Raw genomic sequence first — 24,850 nt, 5'->3', positions numbered from 1 at the left:
GATCTTCGTCTCCGGAAGACCCCGTACTCGGATATTATTCCGGCGCCCTCGTTTATCCAAGTCCTCTAAATGCCGTCCCATGCCCCTGAGCACAGCCGTTTGGGCAGAAATGGATTTATGAAGGAAGGCTAGATGCAGGGTCCCCTGGGATTATATCCCGTCCCCTAAGAGCCACAGTACCTTTACTTGATGTTGCCCCCTGAGAAGTGGTCCAGGAGCCATCATGGCGGGATCTCTCCTTCCAGCAGCAGCAGGCCGAAAGTCCGGGGCGGCCGGTGAGTTCACCAGCCCAGGGGATCCGTGCGTGGACACCGCCAGCGGCAATCCGGTTCCCTGGAGAGATCCAGCAGGGGTATGTAGCGCTGTGTCCTTCTCCCTGCTCAGAGCGTGGGAATCAGGCGGGGGGAGGGATGAATGGCGGGAGGCCCTCTGTGCCTTGGTGCTACGTGGTGGAGCGCAATCCCAGCACTGTTCAAGGGTCCTGGCAGGTGAGGGGGAACGGGGAGGGAGAGGGGTCTTCTTTGGAGCCACTTTTTTTCCCCATATGATCCAGAACAGAGGAGTCGCTGGCCAGTAAGTTGCAGTGCAGGCAGTAGCAGCTCTTTCAAGCAGCCATCACAGTCAGCGTCCGGACATGCCCCCGTGAAGTTTTCTCTTGATTGTTGACTTTGACACACACATCCTCCTGGAGAGTGTTCTTGACCTGGCCAACTGTTGTGAAGGGTGTTTTCTTCACCAGGGAAATAATTCTTCGGTCATCCACCACAGTTGTTTTCCGTGGTCTTCCGGGCACTTGGTGTTGCTGAGCTCACCGGTGCGTTCCTTCTTTTTAAGAATGTTCCAAACAGTTGTTTTGGCCACGCCTAATGTTTTTGCTATCTCTTTGATGGGTTTGTTTTGTTTTTTCAGTCTAATGATGGCTTGCTTCACTGACCGTGACAGCTCTTTGGATCTCATCTTGAGAGTTGACAGCAACAGATTCCAAATGCAAATAGCACACTTGAAAGGAACTCTGGACCTTTTATCTGCTCATTGTAATTGGGATAATGAGGGAATAACACACACCTGGCCATGGAACAGCTGAAAAGCCAATTGTCCCATTACTTTTGGTTCCTTAACAAGTAGGAGGCACATATGCAAACTGTTGTAATTCCTACACCGTTCACCTGATTTGGATGTAAATACCCTCAAATTAAAGCTGACAGTCTGCAGTTAAAGCACATCTAGTTCGTTTCATTTCAAATCCATTGTGGTGGTGTATAGAGCCAAAAATGTTAGAATTGTGTCGGTGTCCCAATATTTATGGACCTGACTGTAAGTAGCTGAGCAAGTCTTACGAGATGGCGGTCTGGAGCCCAGTCCTTAAGATTCAGGTGTGTACACCCTTATTTTTCCTATCATTTCATTTAAGACTCCCATTTATTGAAATTCACGTCATAACCACTTGGTCACAGATATAAAGCATAGACATCTCCCGGCAGAGTTATGAAAGAAAAATAAAATTGGAAAGAGAGCAAGAGAAAATGATTTAAGAAGAGTGTCTGCATGGAATTGAATATAACTAATAAGTGCTTGACGACAGTGGGGCCAGGTTTGTCATTACACATCTAATAGTTCCAACTGATCACATGTAGCTATTTCATTACAGAGGATGTGACGGGCTGTACAAGCCAGAACTATATACTCAATACATAGGGCCAGATTTATCATTACTCTGACAGCTCACTCCACTTTCACATATGGCTAAAGTCAGTTTTAGCCAAGTCAGATTTATGATCGGCGCTTTCAGACTGTAATAAATGTGGTTTGACTGTAGCAGTTTATCCGTCACTAAGCAGCTTTGCAAAAGTCGCACGTTTTTACGAAAAAGTCGCACGTTTTTACGAAAAAGTCGCATGTTCGATTAAAAAGTCTCATAAGATAAGCATGGTCCTCACTTTTTTGCGACTTTTTATATAGTCCCAATAGTAAATCTGTCTAGAGATTCATTTACATAGGAAAACACGCCCACTTTCAGAAAACTGGCGAGCATAGTGCAGAGCAGAAAAAAAGTCGCAAATTTGTGCGCAGTTTTAGCGTTTGCGCATTTTTTTGCGACTTTTTCACTCCATTATTCTGACTTGAGCTAATGATAAATCTGGCCCATAGTGCTGTCTGGAAAGATGATAGGGGTACCAAAATGTGCTGAACCTGTTGACCGCTTACTAATGATGCGCCATGGTTTTTTTTTTTTATTCTATTTTCAGGTTTTTCTGATTGTTTCTCCTTTATCTGTGCTTTTCAATTGGAGAGATGAGCTAGAGACATGGGGATATTTCAAGATTTCAGTCATTCATGGAAATCGGAAAGATTTTGAACTAGTACGATTAAGACAAGGGAAATCTGAAATTGCTTTAACCACTTATGAGACACTTCGTCTTTGTTTAGATGATCTGAACAGGTAAGTCGGACTCCGAACTTTTATGTGAAAATTGAAACAGGCATCCTTGTTACACATGTTCTGGGATTGTGCGGAGCTCCGGAACTTTTGGACCGCGGTTCTGGCCTCAATAAAAGACGCATTTAATATCACGGTTCCGCCTGGACCGAGAACATGTATAGTTGGGATATTAGACATCAAAAATCGCCATCATCGTCTGGGAGTACAGCGTCTGTTATTTCAAGCTAGGAAACTAATAGCCAGATATTGGCTTAGACCTCAATCTCCGAGTAGGGGAGAATTCCTCAACAGGATGTCAGATATAATACGCTTAGAAAAAGGTGTATATGTTAAAAGACAATGTGTAATGAAGTTTAATTGGGAGAAATTTAGGATACAGTGTCCGGATTAGCTTCTTTTCTTAGTTGGACTATGGGGTAGATAGAGGAACAGTTCTGGTTTCTAAGTGCTTTCTTTCTCTTTCATCCTGTTTAGTTTTGGATGTATGCAGTATGAAGGTGTTTAGTACGACGCAGGATGGGTGTGAAGAGGCCTGCTAAACAGATAGAAGAAGTACACCAATGGCTATGCTTTTGATATATTAATAAGATAACCGATTTTGGAAATCGGATCCGTTCCATCGCTCGGGAGGGGGGGGGGGGATTGGGTTTTAGTTGGGTAGAGAGGGATGGTCCTATGTTTATAAAGTATAATGGATGGGAAATGTAGTTTGTACAAGGTATACTGTGTAATTAGATTACTTGATCTTATGTACATCTTATACTATGCTTGATGATACATGGTGTACTCATGGAATTAACTATATGTCAGATCATGTAATGCTATGGTGTTATTGTCATCAACTGTTGCATGTATACTGTGCAGACTATTTTCTTTCTCTGTATTTTTGAGATTTTCAAAAAAAAGTCAAATAAAAATTATCTGATTCAAAAAAGAAAATTGAAACAGAATGAAAATATCCTTTCCATAAAACAGTAATTTATAATCCTTATTGTCCTATTATTCATAAAGAATTGGCAGGTGCCAATATTGCCAGTGGACCCACTGTCCTTTTTCATGTCCTTGCTTTGCTGTTATTGCAGTAGATTTCAAAACCGCAAATACAACTGAGATCAGATGATTGGTCAAGTTAACATAAACCCCTTCCCAAATGCTCTGTTTGGGCATTTTGAGTTAATGGAGGGTGGTGTCCCAGCCTGGACGATCCTCTGCCTACCAGAGCTGGAAGGTCTTTAGGGTGCAGCTCTATTTCTTGGCAGACCGGTGAAGTGGTAATTGCCAAAGGAAAGTAAAGATGGTTTTAAGGCAGACGTACTGTACAGTACCTCATCAAAATAATGATGTATTTCCTATGATGTTTTACAGAAGAAATGGGAATCATAATAGTTTGGTTAACTTGCAGAGCTACTATTTTGTTTTGTAATGCTCCCCAAGAGTGCCTCCATTTGTAGAAGAGCCCTTCAGTATTAATAATGTGCTCACAGAACCTCCCCAGTAAAAATAACACCCCCTATTTTTCCCCCAGTGGAAATAAAGCTCTCTACAGACCCCTCAGTATTAATAGGGTCCCCCATAGTGCTCTTAGTAGAAAAAAGGTGGATCTATAAGTCCCTCCTATAGAGCCCCCAGTAGTAATAAGCACGCCTAATGTCCCCTGGATTCAATATGACCCTAGTATTTATATGGCCCCCTACTGTTATAATGCTCGCCCTGAAGTGCCCCCAGTATTTATAATACCCCCTGAAGTGCCCCCTGTAGTTGTTTTCCTCTCTTTAGTGAAAAATCGATCGGCACTCAATATCTGTTTTCACGCTGAATGCATTTTAATAGATAAAACAATGGGAATACAATATATTTACACTAAAACACAGAAATTAAAATCCGGAATGCAAATAAAAATTAATACACTTATAGGTTGACCTAATACAATTTTGTCCATCTGTGCAAAAGACCGCTGTGCAAATATACGTTAGGCAAAGTCCCACTCGGAACCTATTTGATGCTAGTATGGATGATCTATAATAATCATATTAAGATAGTCGCAATATTCATCCGATTATTTTGATGCGATTTTTTTGTGGATTATCCCAATATGTTCATTTTGGGATATAAGTGCAACCTGATTTTGTGTTAGACTTTCACAAACTTATGTGATACTTGCTGAGCAAAAGAACACCGTGCAAAGTCCCACATAATTATTATTGTGGATAATGGAGAAAATTCGCATTAAGCTGTTTGTAATGTTCATCCGATTGGTAATAGTGAGAATTTTTTTGTTCATGTGATTTTTATATATTTTTTTTTCATGCGATTTATCATAAATTATCCCAACATATTAGTTCTCAGGATCTTTGCACAATTCGATTTCGTTACTTTAAACCTTCACAAATTTATGCAGTACTCACTAATAGTTGGGTTTCTCTGGGTATTAGTCCATGCTGTGTGGCGTCCCACGTGTAAAACAGCCGGTGTGCGCTTACCTCCGAGATCTCGATAGTGTCTCGTGGGATTACCGCTGGTGTGCAGCTTTGATGAAGACTTCACAATCCCATTGTCATCACGTGGGGTTTTCTGTGTTTTTCCACTATTAGCTGCAAAGTGAAGGAATATACTGCTTTTCGTCTATGTTGTAATAGCTTTAAGATTTACGAGAAGATTATCGATGCCGGCATGATATGATCGATCCTCCAGTAAATGGTGGGATATTTTAAATGGCAACCAGACGTGTTTCGGAGCTATATATATAGACCCATGTAAATAACACTATTTCCCTCCCTCTGCTGTAGAGTCCCATGTAAATAACATCACACCATATCTACATTCTCCTCCAAAATAGAGTCCCATGTAAATAACTTCCCTCCTTTTAGCTCTTCCAATATACTGTCCCTCCCCAGCCGCCTCCAACATGCAATCCCATGTAAACAACATCACCCCCTCAACATTCAGTCCCATGTAAATAACATCAATCCCTTCCCCAGCTGCCTTCAACGTGGAGTCCCATGTAAATAAATCACCCCCTCCCACAGCCACTTTCAACATACAGTCCCATGTAAATAACATCACTTCCTTCCTCAGCCCCCTCCAACATACAGTCCCATGTAAATAACATCAATCCACCCCACTCCAGCATACAAACCCATGTAAATGGCATCCCTCTACAGCCCTAACATTCAGTCCCAGTTAACCACTTCACATCCGCCCATAGGATATAAACGTCCTATGGTGGATGTTTATCTCTGAATGGACGTAACGTCCATTCAGAGATGGCAGCTGCACGCTAATCGTGCAGCTGCTGAGTGGGGGGCCTGCTGTCAGTGACAGCAGGGCAACCCAGAGAGAAGGCAGGGACAGTTCCCACGTGTCCCTGCCTTCTAGATCACTCACATGCGCTTTCTGTCTCGGTCCGGTGGTCATGTGACTGCCGGGGCCGGGAGAGTGCAGGAGCTGTCTGGTCTTCCATAGTCCTCGATCAACCCTGCACCGAGGCTGTACAGCGTTGTATTCTGCTGTACAGCCTTTCTGGGGGCTGTATTTTTACCCTGTAACTGTCAGCCCCAGTTACAGGAGAAATCAATAGTGAAAAGAAAAAAAAAAAAAAGGCGAAGTTATGGAGGACGCAAAGTGTAAAATAAAAAAAATTTCAAATTAAAAAATTAAAATTGTGTTTAAAAAATAAATAAAAATGGTTCCACATGTAAAAATAAAAATCCCCCAATTAAGTAATAAAAAAAAAGTTAAAAATAGAAAAAATAAATAAAAAGACATATTTGGTATTGCCGCATCTGTAACGACCACCCTGTCTGATTAACACCATGAAAAAATTAAAACTGTAAAAAAAAAAATGATATTTTTGTCACGTTACATCACAAAAAGTGCAACTCCAAGCGATCAAAAAAAGGCGTATGCCCTCCAAAATAGTACCAATCAAACCGTCACCTCATCCTGCAATTAATGAGACCCCAACTAAGGCAATCGGTCAAAAAATAAAAAAGCTATGGCTCTCAGACTATGGAGACACTAAAACATTATATTTTTTTTTGTTACAAAAATGCTATTATTGTGTAAAACTTAAATCAATAAGAAAAAGTATACATATTAGGTATTTCCACGTCCGTAACGATCTGCTCTATAAAAATGTCACATGACCTAACCCCTCAGGTGAACACTGTAAAAATAAATAAATAAAAACTGTGCTAAAACAACCAATTTTTGGTCACCTTGCCCAATAAAGTGTAATAATAAATGATCAAAAAATCATATGTACCCAAAAATGGTACCAATAAAAACGTGAACTCTTCCTGCAAAAAACAAGCCCCTGCACAAGACGATCGGCAGAAAAATAAAAAATAATGGCGTTCAGAAAATGGAGACACAAAAATTCATTATGTATAAATGAAACAAACAAAGTAGACATATTTGATATCATTGCGTCCTAACAACCTGCTCTATAAAAAATAGTACATGATCTACCCTGTCAGATGAATGTTCTAAAAAAATAAAAACAGTAACAGAACAGCCATTTTTTGGTTACCTTGCCTCACAAAAAACGTCATCTAGAGCAATTAAAAATCATATGTACCCCAAAATAGTACCAATAAAACTGGCACCTTATCCCCTAGTTTCCAAAATGGGGTCACTTTTTGGGAGTTTCTACTGTAAGGGTGCATCAGGGGGGCTTCAAATGGGACATGGCATCTAAAAACCAGTTCAGCAAAATCTGCCTTTCAAAAACCATACAGCGTTTCCTTTTCGTCTGCCCCCTGCCGTGTACCCTTACATCAGTTTACGACCACGTGGGGTGTTTCTGTAAACCACAGAATCAGGGTAATAAATGTTGAGTTTTGTTTGGCTGTTAACCCTCGAAGTGTTAAAGAAAAAAAATAAAATTAAAATGGAAAATCTGCCAAAAAAGTGAAATTTAGAAATGTCATCTCCATTTTCCTTTAATTCTTGTGGAACACCTAAAGGGTTAACAAAGTTTGTAAAATCAGTTTTGAGTAACTTGAGGTGTGTAGTTTCTACAATGGAGTCATTTATGGTAGGTTTCCACTATGTAAGCCCCACAAAGTGACTTCACACCTGAACTAAAAATTTTAAGAATTGCTTCTAAAATTCTAAGCCTTCTAGCGTCCTAAAAAAAATAAAATGACATTTACAAATGATGCCAACATAAAGAAGACATAAGGCGGAATGTTAAGTAATAAATATTTTTTTGAGGTGTCACTTTCTGTTTTAAAAGCAGAGAAATTGAAATTTTGAAAATTGCTAATTTTTCAATTTTTTTCTCTCAAAATTTTGGATTATTTTAAAAATAAAAGTGAAATATATCAAATCAAATTTACCACTGTCATGAAGTACAATGTGTCACAAGAAAACAGTCTCAGAGTGGCTTGGATAAGTAAAAGCGTTCCAAAGTTATTACCACATAAAGTGACACATGTCAGATTTGCAAAATTAGGCTGTTAGGAAGGGGGTAAATGGCCTGGATGTGAAGTGGTTAAATAACCACAACTCCCATTTCTCTGCCTCTCACAGTGAGAATATATCCCTTCACTTACCTCTGCTCATGTAGCAGACCTCACCTCAGCTCCTTCCCCACGACTTCTCCTCTTCACTGCTGAGCGCCATCCTTTCCTGCACTAGTCACATGATAGTCCTCAACCACTGCCTTCAGCACTGATCACATGGACTGTGATGTCATCACAGGTCCTTCAGCTCTTCCAGTGCATTAGATTCAATTGTATTGCCGTCCTGAGGACAGCAATGCAGTTGTATATATCTGGCAGGCAGTATATTCGGGGACTGAGTGTTTTAGCCTAGCAATGCACCTGATGGAGGCATTAAATAGATAATATAATCAGATATTGACCTATTGTTTAAATTAAAGGACTTGTCTAACTTCAGTAAATAGCATTTATAATGTAGAGATAGTTAATACAAGGTACTTACTGATGTATTGTGATTGCCTCCTTTTCTGGCTGGATTCATTTTTCCACCACATTATACACTGCTCGTTTCCATGGTTATGACCACCCTGTAATTTAGCATCTGTGATGTGCTTGAACACTGTAGGAAAAAGCGATGACCTTTTTGGTCACTGCTTTTACAGTAAAGAATATCCTTCTTTATGCACAGTCTTACAGTGTTGATTGATATCAAGCTGACAGCTGAAGGGAGTGTCTTTTCTGCTGCAGCTAAGGAGGTGTGTCCATGCTCTCCCTATCACAGCTCAGCAAGCAGTTGAAGGATGAAACTGAGCATGTGCAACCTTCTCAGTGAGCAGGTCAAAGAAATATGGGAAAAAAGAGAATTACCATATTTTTCGCCCTATAAGACGCACTTTCCCCCCCCCATGAATGCTGCTGATTTTGCAGAATTTTCAATGATACATTCGCCGCGATGCCGCGCGGCGGGTGTATCAGCTGTGAGGGAGGAGGGGCTGGGGGCCGGCATCTGCTTTTATAATGACAGCGGGGCCCGTGCAGTGACTGTATTCTACTACACGGGCCCCGCTCACTGTATAATCGTATCTGTAATAGTTAATTATGTATATACCGGTAATCGCATAATCAGCGCTACTTACAACTACAAGCGCTCGGTAGGTAGCAGAGAGGAGGGAGGAGGCAGGCCGGGAGGACGGGCGCTGGCAGCGTGAGTCACTACGTCACGCGCCTGCGCCGCCCACTTTATGAATGAAGCAGGCGGCGTGGGCGCATGACGTAGTGACTCACGCTGCCAGCGCCCGTCCTCCCGGCCTGCCTCCTCCCTCCTCTCTGCTACCTACCGAGCGCTTGTAGTTGTAAGTAGCGCTGATTATGCGATTACCGGTATATACATAATTAACTATTACAGATACGATTATACAGTGAGCGGGGCCCGTGTAGTAGAATACATTCACTGCACGGGCCCCGCTGTCATTATAAAAGCAGATGCGACCCCCACACCCTGTATTGAGGGTCATTCACTACAGGGACACTGTTATGGAGGGGATCTGTGGATGACACATAGCATAAGATGCTATATATGTGTCATCCACAGATCCCCCCCATAACTGTGTCATACACAGATCCCCATAACAGTGCCATCCAGAGACCCCAATAAGAGCCACCCACAGATCCCCCATAAGTGTCACCCACAGATCCCCCATAAGTGTCACCCACAGATCCCCCATAACAGTTCGCCATCCACAGATCCCCCATAACAGTGTGCCATCCACAGACCACAATTAGTTCAAAACCCACCAAAAGCACACCTATTAGTTCTAAATATTATTTTTCTTATTTTCCTCCTCAAAAACCTAGGTGCGTCTTATGGGCCGGTGCGTCTTATAGGGCGAAAAATACGGTATTATTATTGAGTGACTCAGTGCCTATACAAAATATAAAATTACATGCATTTACAAAAGTATTCAGATTAAGGCGCTGGTTTTAAAAACTGTTTTTTTTCGTGGGACAACCTCTGTAAGTTTACTGTCAACTAAAATGCCTAAGTCCTTTTCCAGATCAGTGTTACCCAGTGTTTTACCATTATAAAGCTGCTTTTGCGAATCAGCTGAAAAACAGTCTACAGATTTTTTTCCTCTGGAATGCATTCATGAAAATACAAAAACACATTGCTTCGTCCTTAAGGGGTTGAACATATATTTTGCTATACAGCTTGTTTTAGAGAAAATAAAGGGAATAAATATATATATATTTTTTTTTCTTTAGACATAATTGCATTATTTGTGATTTATGCAAAATTAAATTAATGAAAAAAATGCAGACAGCTTTTTCTTGATTTCAGTATGTTCTTTTCTTTCTGTCTGCAGTGTAGAATGGTCAGCAGTCATTGTGGATGAAGTGCATAAAATAAAAAATCCAAAGGCAAGAGTGACTGGGGCCATGAAAGCTTTAAGGTGCAAAATTCGTATTGGACTTACAGGGACTATACTACAGAACAACATGGAGGAGCTGTGGTGTGTTGTGGACTGGTAAGTGTCTTTCCTTTTCCTACCTCTAATTCTGCAGCTGTGTGAGCCATAGGTTTAACCCCTTCAGGGATCATCACTGACATATACATCACAGAAGGGCAAAGATCGTATAAGCAGGCTCAGGAGCTGAGCCTGCTGCACTCATGGTGACAGCTGAAATCCACGTCTGCAGTACCCCAAAATGGTGTCAATAAAAATAACGGCTCTCCTGGCAAAAAAAAATCAATCCCTCACACAGCTCTGTAGATGGAAATATGATAAGCTAAGGATGTCAGCATATGGTGACACAAAACAAAAGTTTTCATCATTTTATTATTTTTTTTCATATTTTCCATTCATCTGAATGGGACTTGCAGAAATCCACATTCTTCCTGCCAAGACTCCCAGTTAAATGAACATACCTGATTTTCAGTCAACAAAATCCACTGCTTTTGAAGGCATCCTAAGTGGTTTACCGCATTCAGTTTGAGTTGCTGTGTAGAGGAGACCAAAATCCTACCTACCTGTCAAGTCAAGATGTACTCTGCAAACGTATTAGGCAGGTGTAGAAAAAATGCTGCAAAAATAATGTTTTCTAAAATAGAAGTATTAATAGTTTACTTTTATCAATTAACTAATTGCAAAGTTAATGAACAAATGAGAAATCTAAACCAAATCAATATTTCAGCTGAACACCCTTTGCATTCAAAGCAGCAGCAGTTTTTCTAGGTACACTTGCACAATTCTTGAGGGAACTCGGAAGGGAGGTTGTTTCAAACTATATCACTGATTTGTTATCCTACTAAAACTTAACTTTTATCAGATAATTTATAAAAAATATGTCCCAAATTTGTAGTAATAGATGACTGCATATGAAAAAAGGTCTGACTACGCACATATATCAACAATACAATACACTGGGTGTGGATGAGAATGTAGTTTGACCACTTATTATGATCACCACTCACGGTTTGTTGTGTATGAGATGCGTGAAGGCTTGGAATCCAGGCAGCTAGGTGGTCCAGTTGGATCCGCGGTGATCCCTTTATCTGCTGAGAAAGTGGATCCAGTAATGTTTAGTTACTGATAATCTTGGATAATAGGTCAGGCAGGTAGGAATATATCCCTGGTGAACTGTTTTTTCCCTGCCTGAAAGCGGAGAGGTCTCCCGCCTATATGCGGGAGAATCACCCCCTAAGGAGCGACCCCACTTCTCGGTGGCTGGCCCTATTATTCTCACCCTATACGTTGTCTCCAGGTGACGGCCTAGTCAGATATCTTTTTCAATAGTCGTTCCCGACGCGTTTCCTCTGACAGGCAATGCTGTCAGATTCATCAGGGGTTATACAGAAGATGCAAGTACGGTATAATAACCGTTAGCTCAATCGCTCTTTGTGGTGTCCCAGCTGAATAGATGCAGTCCAGACACATGTCTGAGACTGCCCCCTTACATATACCGGTAGGATTATCTTAATTGGCATGCGGTGTGTCACTTACATCGCATCCCGGCGTGCGTTCCATTTGGTCAGTCTCGGATCCGGAAGTGTGTCACTCTGCGCATGCGCAGTAGTTGCCGGTATCCGCTGTGGAACGCATTACGTCAGAGTCATGCGTCCCGGGCCAGCCTAGGATCTAAGGTGCTGCATGGCTGTGTGGAACGCATAGACGTCATATTGATGCGCTTCACATGATTCTGTGGAACGCATGGACGTCATGTTAATGCGTCTCAGGAAGTCTAGTCGAGACGTAAACATCGGGTTAGTGGTAGATGGTTCAGGCCGACATATAGGTCATCTAGTCATATGCGCAAAAATGTATGCAAGACACATTCGTTTGTTTATGTATACGGCCTAGACGTCATAAATGATCCAGATGTTCATAATTTAGTCTATCGTGAGAGGGTCGTAAAATGACTTGTTATAATGCATTCTGGTCCACAGGCTATCCTTGGTATCATATTCATATGACCTAGGTATATGATATTTTGGGGGCTACAGTGGTTCATTTTAAGGGACTTTTTGAGTGAGAGGCGGCTAGTCTGGGGTATATTATATAAGGAAATTAATGATGTACCCTAGACAGAGGTATGACCCCCCCACTTTGTGATATGCACGAATATAACCTATCACGGTAGATGTATTATTTTTCCTATCTCGTCCATTTTGTTTTTATATTTTTATGTACTTGTCAGGTGGTTTTGAGTATTTAAGTACACCGGGGCTAAATAAAACATCCAAAGGACAATATTTCATTGAGGCCCAATGGACTCACTGTTTTTAACCTATGAGTCCATTCCGCCTCTTTTTGCAATATTTTTCTGTTGAGGTCACCACCTCTAGGGGATGGGCGTATCACTTCAATTACACAGAACTTCAATGACCTGGAATCTCCATCATGGAAGTTCTGTATGTGTCTTGCAATTGGAGTGTCTCGTTTGTGTCTGACATCGCCCAGGTGGTCCCCAATCCTCCTCCTGAGCTCTCTTTTAGTCTTACCCACATATTGAAGATTACATGTACAGGTACATAGGTATACCACCCCTGTAGTTTTACAGTTTGCGAAATCTCTGATAGTATAAACTTTCTTGGTGGTGTTGCTCGTGAAGGTTTTCGTTTGAGTAATATGTGGGCAGGCTATGCATGAGCCACATTTGAAGGTGCCTAGGGGTTTCCTGTCCAGCCACGTTCCAGATTTTTTGATAGGTGTGTAGTGGCTGTGTACGAATCTATCCCCCAGGGACCTTCCTCTGCGGTATGTAATTGCCGGGTAAGGGGGGAGGATGTCTTGAATGTCAGGGTCAGTGAGCAGCATGTCCCAATACTTCTGGAGAATGTCCCTGACTTCTCTATTGCGATTGTCGAACGTACCTATAATACGGAAAATAGGGTCTGTTTTAGATTTTGTCACTTGTTTTGGAGACAGTAATTCTGCTCTTTCTGCATTTAATGCTGATCTAAAGGCTTTTTGTAGTGGACGATCCGGGTATCCCTTTGATTAAACCTAGTTCTCAGGTCTCTAGCTTGGTTGTGAAAGTCTGTTTTCGTAGAGCAGTTTCTGCGGATCCGCAGATATTGTCCCTTAGGGATACCGCATTTGAGATTTGTGGGATGATGGCTCTCCCACCTCAATAAATTATTAGTAGCTGTCGGTTTCCTGTATGTTTTGGTGGAAATCATGCCATTATTTAGCGTAATAGATAGGTCCAGGAAGGCCAGTCTGTGTTCATTAGCCTCCGAGGTAAAATGCATGCCGATCTTGTTGTTATTTAGGTCAGCTACAAAGTCAGAGAATTGTCCTCTGGAGCCGCTCCAAAATATCAGTATATCATCGATATAGCGGCCCCAGAAGACAATCCTCGACGTCCAGGCGCTGTCCTCTGTAAACACCAGTGTATCCTCCCACCAGCCCAGGAACAGGTTGGCATAAGTGGGGGCACAGGGGCTCCCCATTGCCGTGCCCCTGAGCTGGTGGAAGTACTTGGAATCAAAGAGAAAGTAATTGTGTCTTCAGACAAATTCTGTTAGTTTGTGAATGAACACATTGTGGGCTGTAAATTGGGTACCCCTAGTTTTTAGAAAATGCTCGACTGCATGTTGTTTCAAACTACTTGGAGATCTAATTATTGTATTTCTTTACCCTTTTCAATGAAATATAGTTTATGCCTATTATTTTTATGTTTGATTTGTTTAAAATGTTTAAAAATAGATTAAACATGACAAAAATATGCCTATTTTATGGAAATGATCACAAGTCCATTACAAATATTTATCCCAATAATACATTTAGGAATAGACAGAACTACACGTAGACTTGCCCTTTGCAGCAGAGTTCTTTTTAATTTGTTTTCGCAACACATGCCAGTACTTGAAAGAGGCTACCCTCTTTTAATGTGTCACCAAGAAAATTTAGTTCTAGTGCTCCCAAGAGAGAATTTTCTGTGCAAAAGATGTTGATTGACATGATTTTTTTTTTTTTACTTCTCCTAAACTGCTTACCTTGGTTTTGCTTCATGTTTGTCACATTTATCTTGAAGTACCGTATTTTTCGCCCTATAAGACCGGCCCATAAGACGCACCTAGGTTTTAGAGGAGGACAATACGAAAAAAATATTTTTAATTAGACCTCAGGTCAGAACCCAATGTGAATGACCCCCAATTAGACCTCAGATAAGAGCCCCCATTGCCTCATATCAGCCCCCAGCAGTCCCATATTGCCTCAGATTACACCCACAGCAGCCCCATATTGCCTCAGATTACCCCCCAGCAGCCCCATATTGCCTCAGATCAGCTCCATATTGCCATGTTTTATAAAATAAAAACCCACTTACCTCTCCTGCTCCTGGACGCTGCTACTCCTCACCATCCGCAATCTGCTTCCTCCTGCTGTCGGCTGTGCTGTGAACTGGCGCGCACAGTGTGAGGACACAGAGCGCCCTCACGTTGTGCGCAGCCACTGCACAGCCGACAGCTGAGGACCAGGAAGCAGTGAGTACAGAGCCTTCACCGCTTCCTGGTCCTCCGGTACTAATGAGCGCTTCCATGATTAGTATTCGCCCCCTAAGACGCACAGGCATTTTCCCCCCTCCCCTTTTCGGGGAAAAAATGCGTCTTATGGGGTGAAAAATAGTCATTAAAACATTGAATTCATTAGGAATTGGAGATTTGTGATGAAGTTATGAGGCTGTATTTAGTACATATGTTCTGGGCAACCCCTTTTTCTTAAAAGGGTCCCTTGAAAATTAGCTGGGGCCGTGCTGCTGGGGCCCCCAGTGATCAGCTGGAATCTGCAGGAGGTACCATTTAAGCAAGTGTTTTTAATTTTTCTAAAAACTAAAGCATTAAATGGTGTTCATTGAAATCTGTGGAATGTCCATGTAATGCATGAGCAGACTTTGTTCTTCGAAGACAGAGACACACTTTTTGTAGTGTCTATTCTCCAGTTTGTTAATAGAGAGCCAAAGTTGTTACTTCATGGAGAATACTAGCATTTGCTAAAAGAGACTGGAGAGTTGTCATGTCCTTATGGAGGACCTCTCAGACCAAAATGAAGTGCAATCTGCAGGCAGCATGTTATAAAGTAGGAGAAGCTGAGCAGATTGATATATAGTATTATGGGAACAGAATCAGTAAAACTTGTAATTTATACATTTGAATCTCTGCTATTTCTGACTTTATTGTACACGGGGAGGTGTTATCAGTGACTGACAGCTATCTCTGTATACACACTTACACAGAGAATGCAATCCATCACTTATTTCACCTCCCCTGTGTACAACTATCAGTGACTTAAAGCTATCTCTGATAGCATTCTCTGTGTAAGCGTGTATACAATCACTGATAATACCTCCACTGTGTACAATGATATCATAAAGAGGAGAGATATAAATATATAACTTACAAGTTTTACTGAGTCTTTACCCACAAAACTATATATCAATCTGCTCAGCTCCCCCTGCTCTATAACATACTGGCATAAGGCATCATAGTGACATCAGAAGTACATATAGGGAGATCATATACCTGGAACATATGCTCTAAATATATGAACAGAGCCTGACTTACAGAACAGTTATTACCAGGCTTTACCAACCCCTTCTTATTGGCCAGGCATCTGGATCATAGGGCAGTCATATTATTTCAATTGTAGGTTATTAATGGGTTGATACGTTGCTCTGTTGGTTGATTTTATATTACCACTGTTGCAGACTGTTCAGACATGAATGACAAACTGCCAACTGTAGCCTGTAGTCCACTATTGAGCCTTTGAGTTGCAGGCTGCTTAGGTCTTCACATGGTGAGTGTTTGATCAGTGATTTCCATTAGTGATTGTGAGCCAAAACCAGGCTCTGGTCAAAAACAGAGTGGCAAGTGGAAATGTTTCAATTACATATACATTATACCGTGTAGTAGGGCTGGGCAATTGTGACCAAAATCAAAATACTGATTAACTGAACATTTTACCTCAATTACCATTAATAAACCACTATTTCAAATTATTATTATTTTTTTTGTCCTCTTAGTTCACTGTCAACACGGACAGGTGTACATATGCTCAGGTGTCAAATACGAGGTGATGTGTGTGAGGGAATAGGGTGGGTAGGTGAAGGGAGAGGAACCCAGTGTCATTCAGAGAGCTTACATAGAGTCAGGTCCATAAATATTGTGACATTGACACAATTCTAAGATTTTTGGCTCTATGCACCACCACAATGGATTTGAAATTAAACGGACTAGATGTGCTTTAACTGCAGACTGTCAGCTTTAATTTAAGGGTATTTACATCCAAATCAGGTGAACGGTGTAGGAATTACAACAGTTTGCATATGTGCCTCCCACATGTTAAGGGACCAAAAGTAATGGGACAATTGGCTTCTCAGATGTTCCATGGTCAGGTTTGTGTTATTCCCTCATTATCCCAATTACAATGAGCAGATAAAAGGTCCAGAGTTCATTTCAAGTGTGCTATTTGCATTTGGAATCTGTTGCTGTCAACTCTCAAGATGAGATCCAAAGCGCTGTCACTATCAGTGAAGCAAGCCATCATTAGGCTGAAAAAACAAAACAAACCCATCAGAGAGATGGCAAAAACATTAGGCGTGGCCATAACAACTGTTTGGAACATTCTTAAAAAGAAGGAACACACCGGTGAGCTCAGCAACACCAAAAGACCCGGAAGACCACGGAAAACAACTGTGGTGGATGACCGAAGAATTCTTTTCCTGGTGAAGAAAACACCCTTCACAACAGTTGGCCAGATCAAGAACACTCCCCAGGAGGTAGGTGTATGTGTGTCAAAGTCAACAATCGAGGGAATACAGAGGGTTCACCACAAGATGTAAACCATTGGTGAGCTTCAAAAACAGGAAGGCCAGATTAGAGTTTGCCAAATGACATCTAAAAAAGCCTTCACAGTTCTGGAATAACATCCTATGGACAGATGAGACCAAGATCAACTTGTACCAGAGTGATGGGAAGAGAAGAGTATGGAGACGGAAAAGAACTGCTCATGATCCCAAGCATACCACCTCATCAGTGAAGCATGGTGGTGGTAGTGTCATGGCGTTGGCATGTATGGCTGCCAATAATACTGGTTCTCTTGTATTTATTGATTATGTGACTGCTGACAAAAGCAGCCGGATGAATTCTGAAGTGTTTCGGGCAATATTATCTGCTCATATTTAGCCAAATGCTTCAGAACTCATTGGACGGCGCTTCACAGTTCAGATGTACAATGACCCAAGGCATACTACAAAAGCAACCAAAGAGTTTTTTAAGGGAAAGAAGTGGAATGTTATGCAATGGCCAAGTTAATCACCTGAGCTGAATCGGATTGAGCATGCATTTCACTTGCTGAAGACAAAACTGAAGGGAAAATGCTCCAAGAACAAGCAGGAACTGAAGACAGTTGCAGTAGAGGCCTGGCAGAGCATCACCAGGGATAAAACCCAGCGTCTGGTGATGTCTATGCATTCCAGACTTTAGGCTGTAATTGACTGCAAAGGATTTGCAACCAAGTATTAAAAAGTGAAAGTTTGATTTATGATTATTATTCTGTCCCATTACTTTTGGGCCCTTAACAAGTGGGAGGCACATATGCAAACTGTTGTGATTCCTACACCGTTCACCTGATTTGGGTGTAAATACCCTCACATTAAAGCTGACAGTCTGCAGTTAAAGCACATCTAGTCCGTTTCATTTCAAATCCATTGTGGTGGTGTATGAAGCCAAAAATCTTAGAATTGTGTCGATGTCCCAATATTTATGGACCTGACTGTAGATACCGCTGTGCACAGAGCTATATACACATTAACATTGCAGTACGGACGTCATTATACTCGGCTGAGGAGAATACCTAGCCCTCGACACAACACACAGAACAGACCCGACCTTCCAGAAAGCAGCTTTCCGCTCTAGTTCATGACCAGTGAAAGGACAAGAGAGGGGGAAAGAACGGGGAAACACAAGCACAGAGAGACTGGGGTGGAATGTCAGGTAGGTCTCAGTCTCAAAAAGATAGTAGATCGCAGTTGGAGCAATAAGCGGAGGTGACCACGGTTGGAGCTGTGGGAGGAGGCATCCGCAGTTGGACTGGTTGGGGGGCGGAGGCACCCGTGGTTGGAGCGGTGGGAGGAGGTGGCCGCAGTTGAAGTGATTGGGGAATACTTACATAAACATCTAAAGAGCAGGGAAGGATAGACTCGGAGTAGAGCAGTGGCAGCTGTCACTGGAATAATCAAAATAACTGACATGGGCAATATAATGTCAGTTTATGTAGGTCCTACTGATGGTTTTGGGTAACAATCACTGATTCAGAACACTGACCAAACACTGAACGTGTAAATAAGACCTTGGTCTGCAGTTGGTAGACAGCAAAAATAATAGCATAAATAGCTGCCCAATAAAAGTGTTTATACATTTCATATATCTCTTGCTTTTATTTTTATGTATGTGTATTGCTACTGCATTGTACATATCACTGTATCTACTAACATTAGTCTTTGTAGCTATAGCTCACAACCAGTTTTCCATATCTTAGGTGTACATACATACTGGTTGAGTTCAAGCTGTGGCCACAAGCACTGCAAGACAACAGTACTAGAGGATGTTATTTAATGGATCATTCATTTATTGCTGCAAAATATTATTATTGTGTTTTATTGTAATTTAGGGCAGTGCCTGGATGTTTAGGCGGTAAAAAACAGTTTATGGAAGAATACTCGCATCCAATGGAACTTGGCCAAAGGCATAATGCCACAAAACGAGAACTAGCCACAGGAAGAAAAGTGATGCAGAAGCTGGCTTTGAAAATGTCTTCATTGTTCCTAAGACGTAACAAGGCCCTTATAAGTAGCCAGTTACCAAAAAAGGAAGATCGGGTTAGTAAGCCACTGTTATAAATTCTTTAACGTATGATGGAGAAACATCGGAAGAACCTGGTTTGGTCTGCATTTTTTTTAACTAAATTAGCTTGGTGACTCCATGAGACTTCTTTTGGAAGTGTCTGTGGTAGGCAATTGGAAGTTTCATTTATTTATCTAGAACACAGCTATGCAGACTGCACTGTAGACAGGATACAATGCATACATCCACAGAACAGTTTTATATGAGATCTATAATGGGAATGTATAGCACTATAGTGTTCTGTCATTCTAGCAATATTTGCAACTTAAAATAGAACCCATCTATGATACTGCTCATTTCTAAACAACCTTTTACTTTTTTTCTTTTCTTCTGTTTGTGTTTTCAAAATCCACATTACTACATGCTGAAGTATATGTTGTATGAAGTAATCGGGGAAATTTAGAATGCAAACCGGAGAATCTAGCAGGCTGCTAATTGGTAAAATAATAATTATTGATTATCATTAGGATGAGCGCACCTGTTACGCTCTTATTGCTAACAAACATGTGTTGACACACGCATAAGCGCAGTTTTCAAATTGATTGCAGCTAGCGTTTTAACTAAGGGCCTGGGAACAACATACAGATAACTAGTATAAGGGGAGGACAGAGAAGTGGTGGAAACTGGTTTTCTATCACCACTAGAACACCCTGCTTATCACTGTTTATCGTATAAGGACAGGAGAGAACACAGGAGAGGTGACAACTGATTATCTATCACCACTAGAACACCATACTTATCACTGTTTATAGTATAAGAACAGAAGAGAACACAGGAGAGGATAGAACTGATTATCTACTACCACTAGAACACCCTGCTTATCACTGTATATAGTATAAGGGCAGGAGAGAACACAGGGGAGGTAAGAACTGATTGTCTATCACCACTAGAACACCCTGCTTATCATTCTTTATAGTATAAGGACAGGAGAGGTGAGAACTGATGATCTATCACCAATAGAACACTCTGTTTATTACTATATTGGATACATCGGGCCTACCATCTTAATGCTCCTATTATATCCTGCTTGAGGTAACACCGCAGGTACCATACACCTTCAAAATCTTTAGGGGGACCAAAAAATGTACTAAAAATGTTAAATACATTTCTTAAAATATCCAACATAAATGTTAAAAAGGAAAGGGGTTTTGTAGACCAGGAACCCCCTTTTCATATGAGCAGGCAGGGTGCAGGGTTTAAAAAAACACTGACCTGTCACTGGCACCCCAATTACAGTGCCAACCTCCCTTCTCTTCCCGTCCTCGCAGGACCAGCAGTGTAACTTCTCATCTATTCTATTTTATTAATTCTATAGTGTCAGTGGCAAGCAAACGTTGATGCCTGCAATTTTATTAGCTGTTTATTGAACGTAGAAATGCTAAGTTCCCTTTTTGAATCAGTTCCTAGGTGAATTAGTCAACAAATTTTTGACGCCATATTGTGCTCGTGTCACTATGAGATATATCTAAGCACTGTAAGTTATACAATGTTTCCCCTCGATATAAGGCAATAGTATTTTCTTTCCCATTAATGGAAAAGCGCTGGGCACTGAAGTTTAGAGTGACACATCTGTGACCTTACAGTCTATATGTCTACACGCACATCACTGCTGCCACTTAGTGGCCTCAGTGGTGACAATTGCAACCTTGGCACATGACTGCTGTGACAGCTAAAAATTTTAAAGGCTTTTTTCCGTCATATTTGAATGTACTCTATAAATTTACATTTTCTAATATACTTAAAAGGAATCTTTCTAAGGGCAGTATAAAGGTGTAGATGGGCACTCTGATTCCAGCAATGCCTCTCTTAGTAGTAGTTTTTAAGAGCTGCAACGCTGGAATCCTGCTGTGAGAATGGTCTCCTGCTGCTGGGATAGTCCTGTCCCCTTCCAGCTGATTGACACCATTTTTCTTTTTAATGTGCATAAGGTGACAAGAGCGTGGGTGAAGTTATCCCCACAGCTCAAGAATATTCTTCATATTCCTCATTAGAAAAACAGGAAAACTAAGTTGTATCTATCCATTGTATTTTTATTTATTTACAGATAGTCTACTGTTCCTTGACTGAGTTTCAAAAGGCAGTCTACCAAACAGTCCTGGAGACTCCAGACGTCAGCTTGGTTCTTCGAGGAAGTGAACGGTGTAGTTGTAATAGTGGCAAGAAAAGGAGAAATTGTTGTTACAGAGTAAGGAAACTATTGTGTTAACTTTTTGTCCATATCTATACTTAAAAAGATATAATGTTTTTGTGTGCTAAATTATTTTGCGCATCATTATTCTTGATTCTTTGCTTAAAGGCTATAGATACCTTTGGGGGGGGGGCAATTTTTTATCATTGCATTTTACTCATTTTGGGCTAAAAATCATTTTTTTCAATTGGTCTTTCTTAAACATTATTTTTATAAGGGCTACACGTCAGAGCAGCAACCGGACAGATACAGTGTAAAACAAAAAGCATCATTTTGCAGATACACTGAAAGTTAAGGCTGTAGAGCAAAACCTGTAAACATTTTACTAAAGACCAACTGAGAAAATAATTTTTAGCCTAAAATGAGTAAAATGCATTGCTAAAACAATGTCTCAAAGATGTTCATAGCTTTTAATTTCTCATGCAAGCAATGATTGGACTAGGCTCTACAGGCTTGTGGATATACAGTATTGTTCACAAGTTTTAGGCAGGTGCGGAAAAATGCTGCAAAGTAAGAATGCTTTCAAAAATAGAAGTTAAAGGGGTTATTCAACACCTATAATGCCCCTCACATTGGTTATACTTACTCCATTCCCCGGCACCCATGTCGCTTCTGATGCCCACACGGCTGCCTCCGCATCTCCCCGTTGTGCGGATCAAAACATCCGGCAATGGGGGAAAGGCACCCAATACCAGGCAGCGACTGGGACCAGCCTCCCTAACATAACTATTAGCTAACCAATAAAGTGTTTTGATCCGCGCGACGGGGAGATGCAGTGGTGGCAGTACTCTTTTTCACTATCAGATAGATATATATATATATATATGCAATATTTCCCCTCGATATTCCATATCTTGGTATTTTCTTTCCCATTAATGGACTACTCTAGAGCACCGGGCACTAAAGTCTACAGTTGACACATCTGTGACCTTACAGTCTATGTCTGCTTGCTGATGTAGAGACAAATACAGCATACCCTCCAGTCCACTGGAAACATTATAAAGTCATGTCTTGGGATAGACCGTTACAGAGTCTGTTCCTATGATTTGTCTATTGCTCTAATGCCTTTTTGATATATGGGGGCCTGTTGTTTTTGGCAGGGTGGAATATTACACTCATTCAGGCTTAACTAAGGAAACATGCAATTATCTGATGTCATTATGGCCATTTGAACAGCTTACAAGAAACGTGCAAAACAGTGTGGCACTGTGTAGATTTATAAATAAAAAAAATGTGCAACCAGAGCTTAAATAGAGCTGCATGGTTTATATTATGTCTTTCAACACTATAGGTAGATTATAACACTCATAATGAACTTGTAATTGTTTAAAATATGTAAAATAAAACCTCTGTATTGCAATTAGAGTGTGAATGAAGAATAACGTACCAGAATTTGCCCATTGTAATCGGCCCGCAGACAGCGCACAAATTTGGGTGGCTGGCTAGCAACAGTCACAGATAGCCATGCCAAATGTCAATGCTCTTGTAGGAGAGCCAGCGCCAGCAGAAGTCAGAGTAGTGTGTAGCACTGCCAGCATTTCTGTCCTTCCCCAAATTTTAGGTTACAACCCCTCCTGGTAAACCACTTTTAAACTTTTTGGGATTGTAGCACAAAAAGCTAAATATTGAACAATTTGCAACTTTTTGGGGCTCCACTTATGCCAAACGCAGGAATAAATGTGATGTGGCCATAGCACATCCCTGACCAAAGTTTTCTCTTTATGTAATACAATTTCTCTGTTTAAATCTGAGCAAATTAAAAATGCTTTCTAACTCAAAGAAGCTACAAGGTGAATGAAGCAAAGTATTTGCCTTTATATTCGGAGCCCGCCCCTTACCCCTCCTCTACAATTAGATGGACATGCTGCCGGGATCGCGCTCTTCTAGCGCATGCGCGGTACGCTGCCTGTTACAGCGTGACAGCCGGGCGCGCGCGCAATCAAACTGTCCGGAGCATCCGCAGTCAGCAAAATGTAGGCGGGTGAGTGAGGATCGCGCTGTAACAGGCAGCGTACCGCGCATGCGCTAGAAGAGCGCGATCCCGGCAGCATGTCCATCTAATTGTAGAGGAGGGGTAAGGGGCGGGCTTAGCTTTACTTGAAGCAAGGAGGCCGCTGCCCCCTTGACTTCAAACCTGACTCGGAGACAGCGCCAACCGTCATTAAAACAACATTTTTAACAAGTATGAGGAAACACAAAGAGCAAAGAAAAATATAATTAGCAACACACTGGGGGATACTGTAAGGTACTGTGGTCGGTTTAATATGCGTTTTTCAGGTGACAGGTTCCCTTTAAAAAGTAGAATTGCCTGTTCTTTGTGGATGTGTCTTATGGGTGGCTACATACACAGAACAAAAATATAAACGCAACACTTTCGATTTTGCTCCCATTTTGCATGAGCTGAACTCAAAGATCTGAAACATTTTCTATATACACAAAAGACCCATTACTCTCAAATATTGTTCACAAATCTGTCTAAATTTCTGTTAGTGAGCACTTCTTTGCCGAGATAATCCATCCCACCTCACAGGTGTGGCATATCAAGGTGCTGATTAGACAGCATGAATATTGCACAGGTGTGCCTTAGACTGCCCACAATAAAAGGCCACTCTGAAATGTGCGCAGTTTTGCCTCACTGGGCGGGGGGGGGGGGGGGGGGGGGGGGGCGGCTCATAAAACCAGGCAGTTTCTGGTGTGGCCACCCTTTGCCTCACGCAGTGCAACACATCTCCGTCGCATAAAGTTGATCAGGTTGTTGATTGTGGTCTGTGGAATGTTGGTCCACTCCTCTTCAATAGCTGTGCAAAGTTGCAGAATATTGGCAGGAACTGGAACACGCTGTCGTATACGCCGATCCAGAGCATCCCAAACATGCTCAATGGGTGACATGTCCTCTGAGTATGCTGGCCATGCAAGAACTGGGATGTTTTCAGCTTCCAGGAATTGTGTACAGATCCTTGCAATATGGGGCCGTGCATTATCATGCTGCAACATGAGGTGATGGTCGTGGATGAATGGCACAACAATGGGCCTCAGGATCTCGTCGCGGTATCTCTGTGCATTCAAAATGCCATCAATAAAATGCACCTGTGTTCGTTGTCCATAACATACGCCTGCCCATACCATAACCCCACCGCCACCATGGGCCACTCGATCCACAAAGCTGACGTCAGCAAACCGCTCACCCACACGACGCCACACACACTGCCATCTGCCCTGAACAGTGAAAACCGGGACTCATCCATGAACAGAACGCCTCTCCAATGTGCCAGACGCCATCGAATGTGAGCATTTGCCCACTAAAGTCGGTTACGACGACTAACTGCAGTCAGGTCCAGACCCCGATGAGGACGACGAGCATGCAGATGAGC

General features: G+C 41.6%; 1 protein-coding gene across 4 annotated transcripts in view; it reads left to right on the top strand.

Moving 5' to 3' along the window:
* ERCC6L2 (ERCC excision repair 6 like 2) overlaps nt 1-24,850 on the top strand; it is a 154,929-nt gene that overhangs the window by 48,688 nt on the left and 81,391 nt on the right. For all 4 annotated transcript variants that reach the window (XM_040416985.1, XM_040416986.1, XM_040416987.1 and 1 more), the window contains exons 6-9: nt 2,247-2,440; nt 10,251-10,412; nt 19,059-19,266; nt 21,336-21,476. In XM_040416985.1, coding sequence (XP_040272919.1) covers nt 2,247-2,440; nt 10,251-10,412; nt 19,059-19,266; nt 21,336-21,476 — 705 coding nt within the window. The remainder of the gene's footprint in view (nt 1-2,246; nt 2,441-10,250; nt 10,413-19,058; nt 19,267-21,335; nt 21,477-24,850) is intronic.

The sequence above is a fragment of the Bufo bufo genome, chromosome 2, assembly GCF_905171765.1.
Source record: "Bufo bufo chromosome 2, aBufBuf1.1, whole genome shotgun sequence".
NCBI classification, from domain to species: domain Eukaryota; kingdom Metazoa; phylum Chordata; class Amphibia; order Anura; family Bufonidae; genus Bufo; species Bufo bufo.
This window is presented reverse-complemented; position numbering and strand designations above follow the sequence as displayed.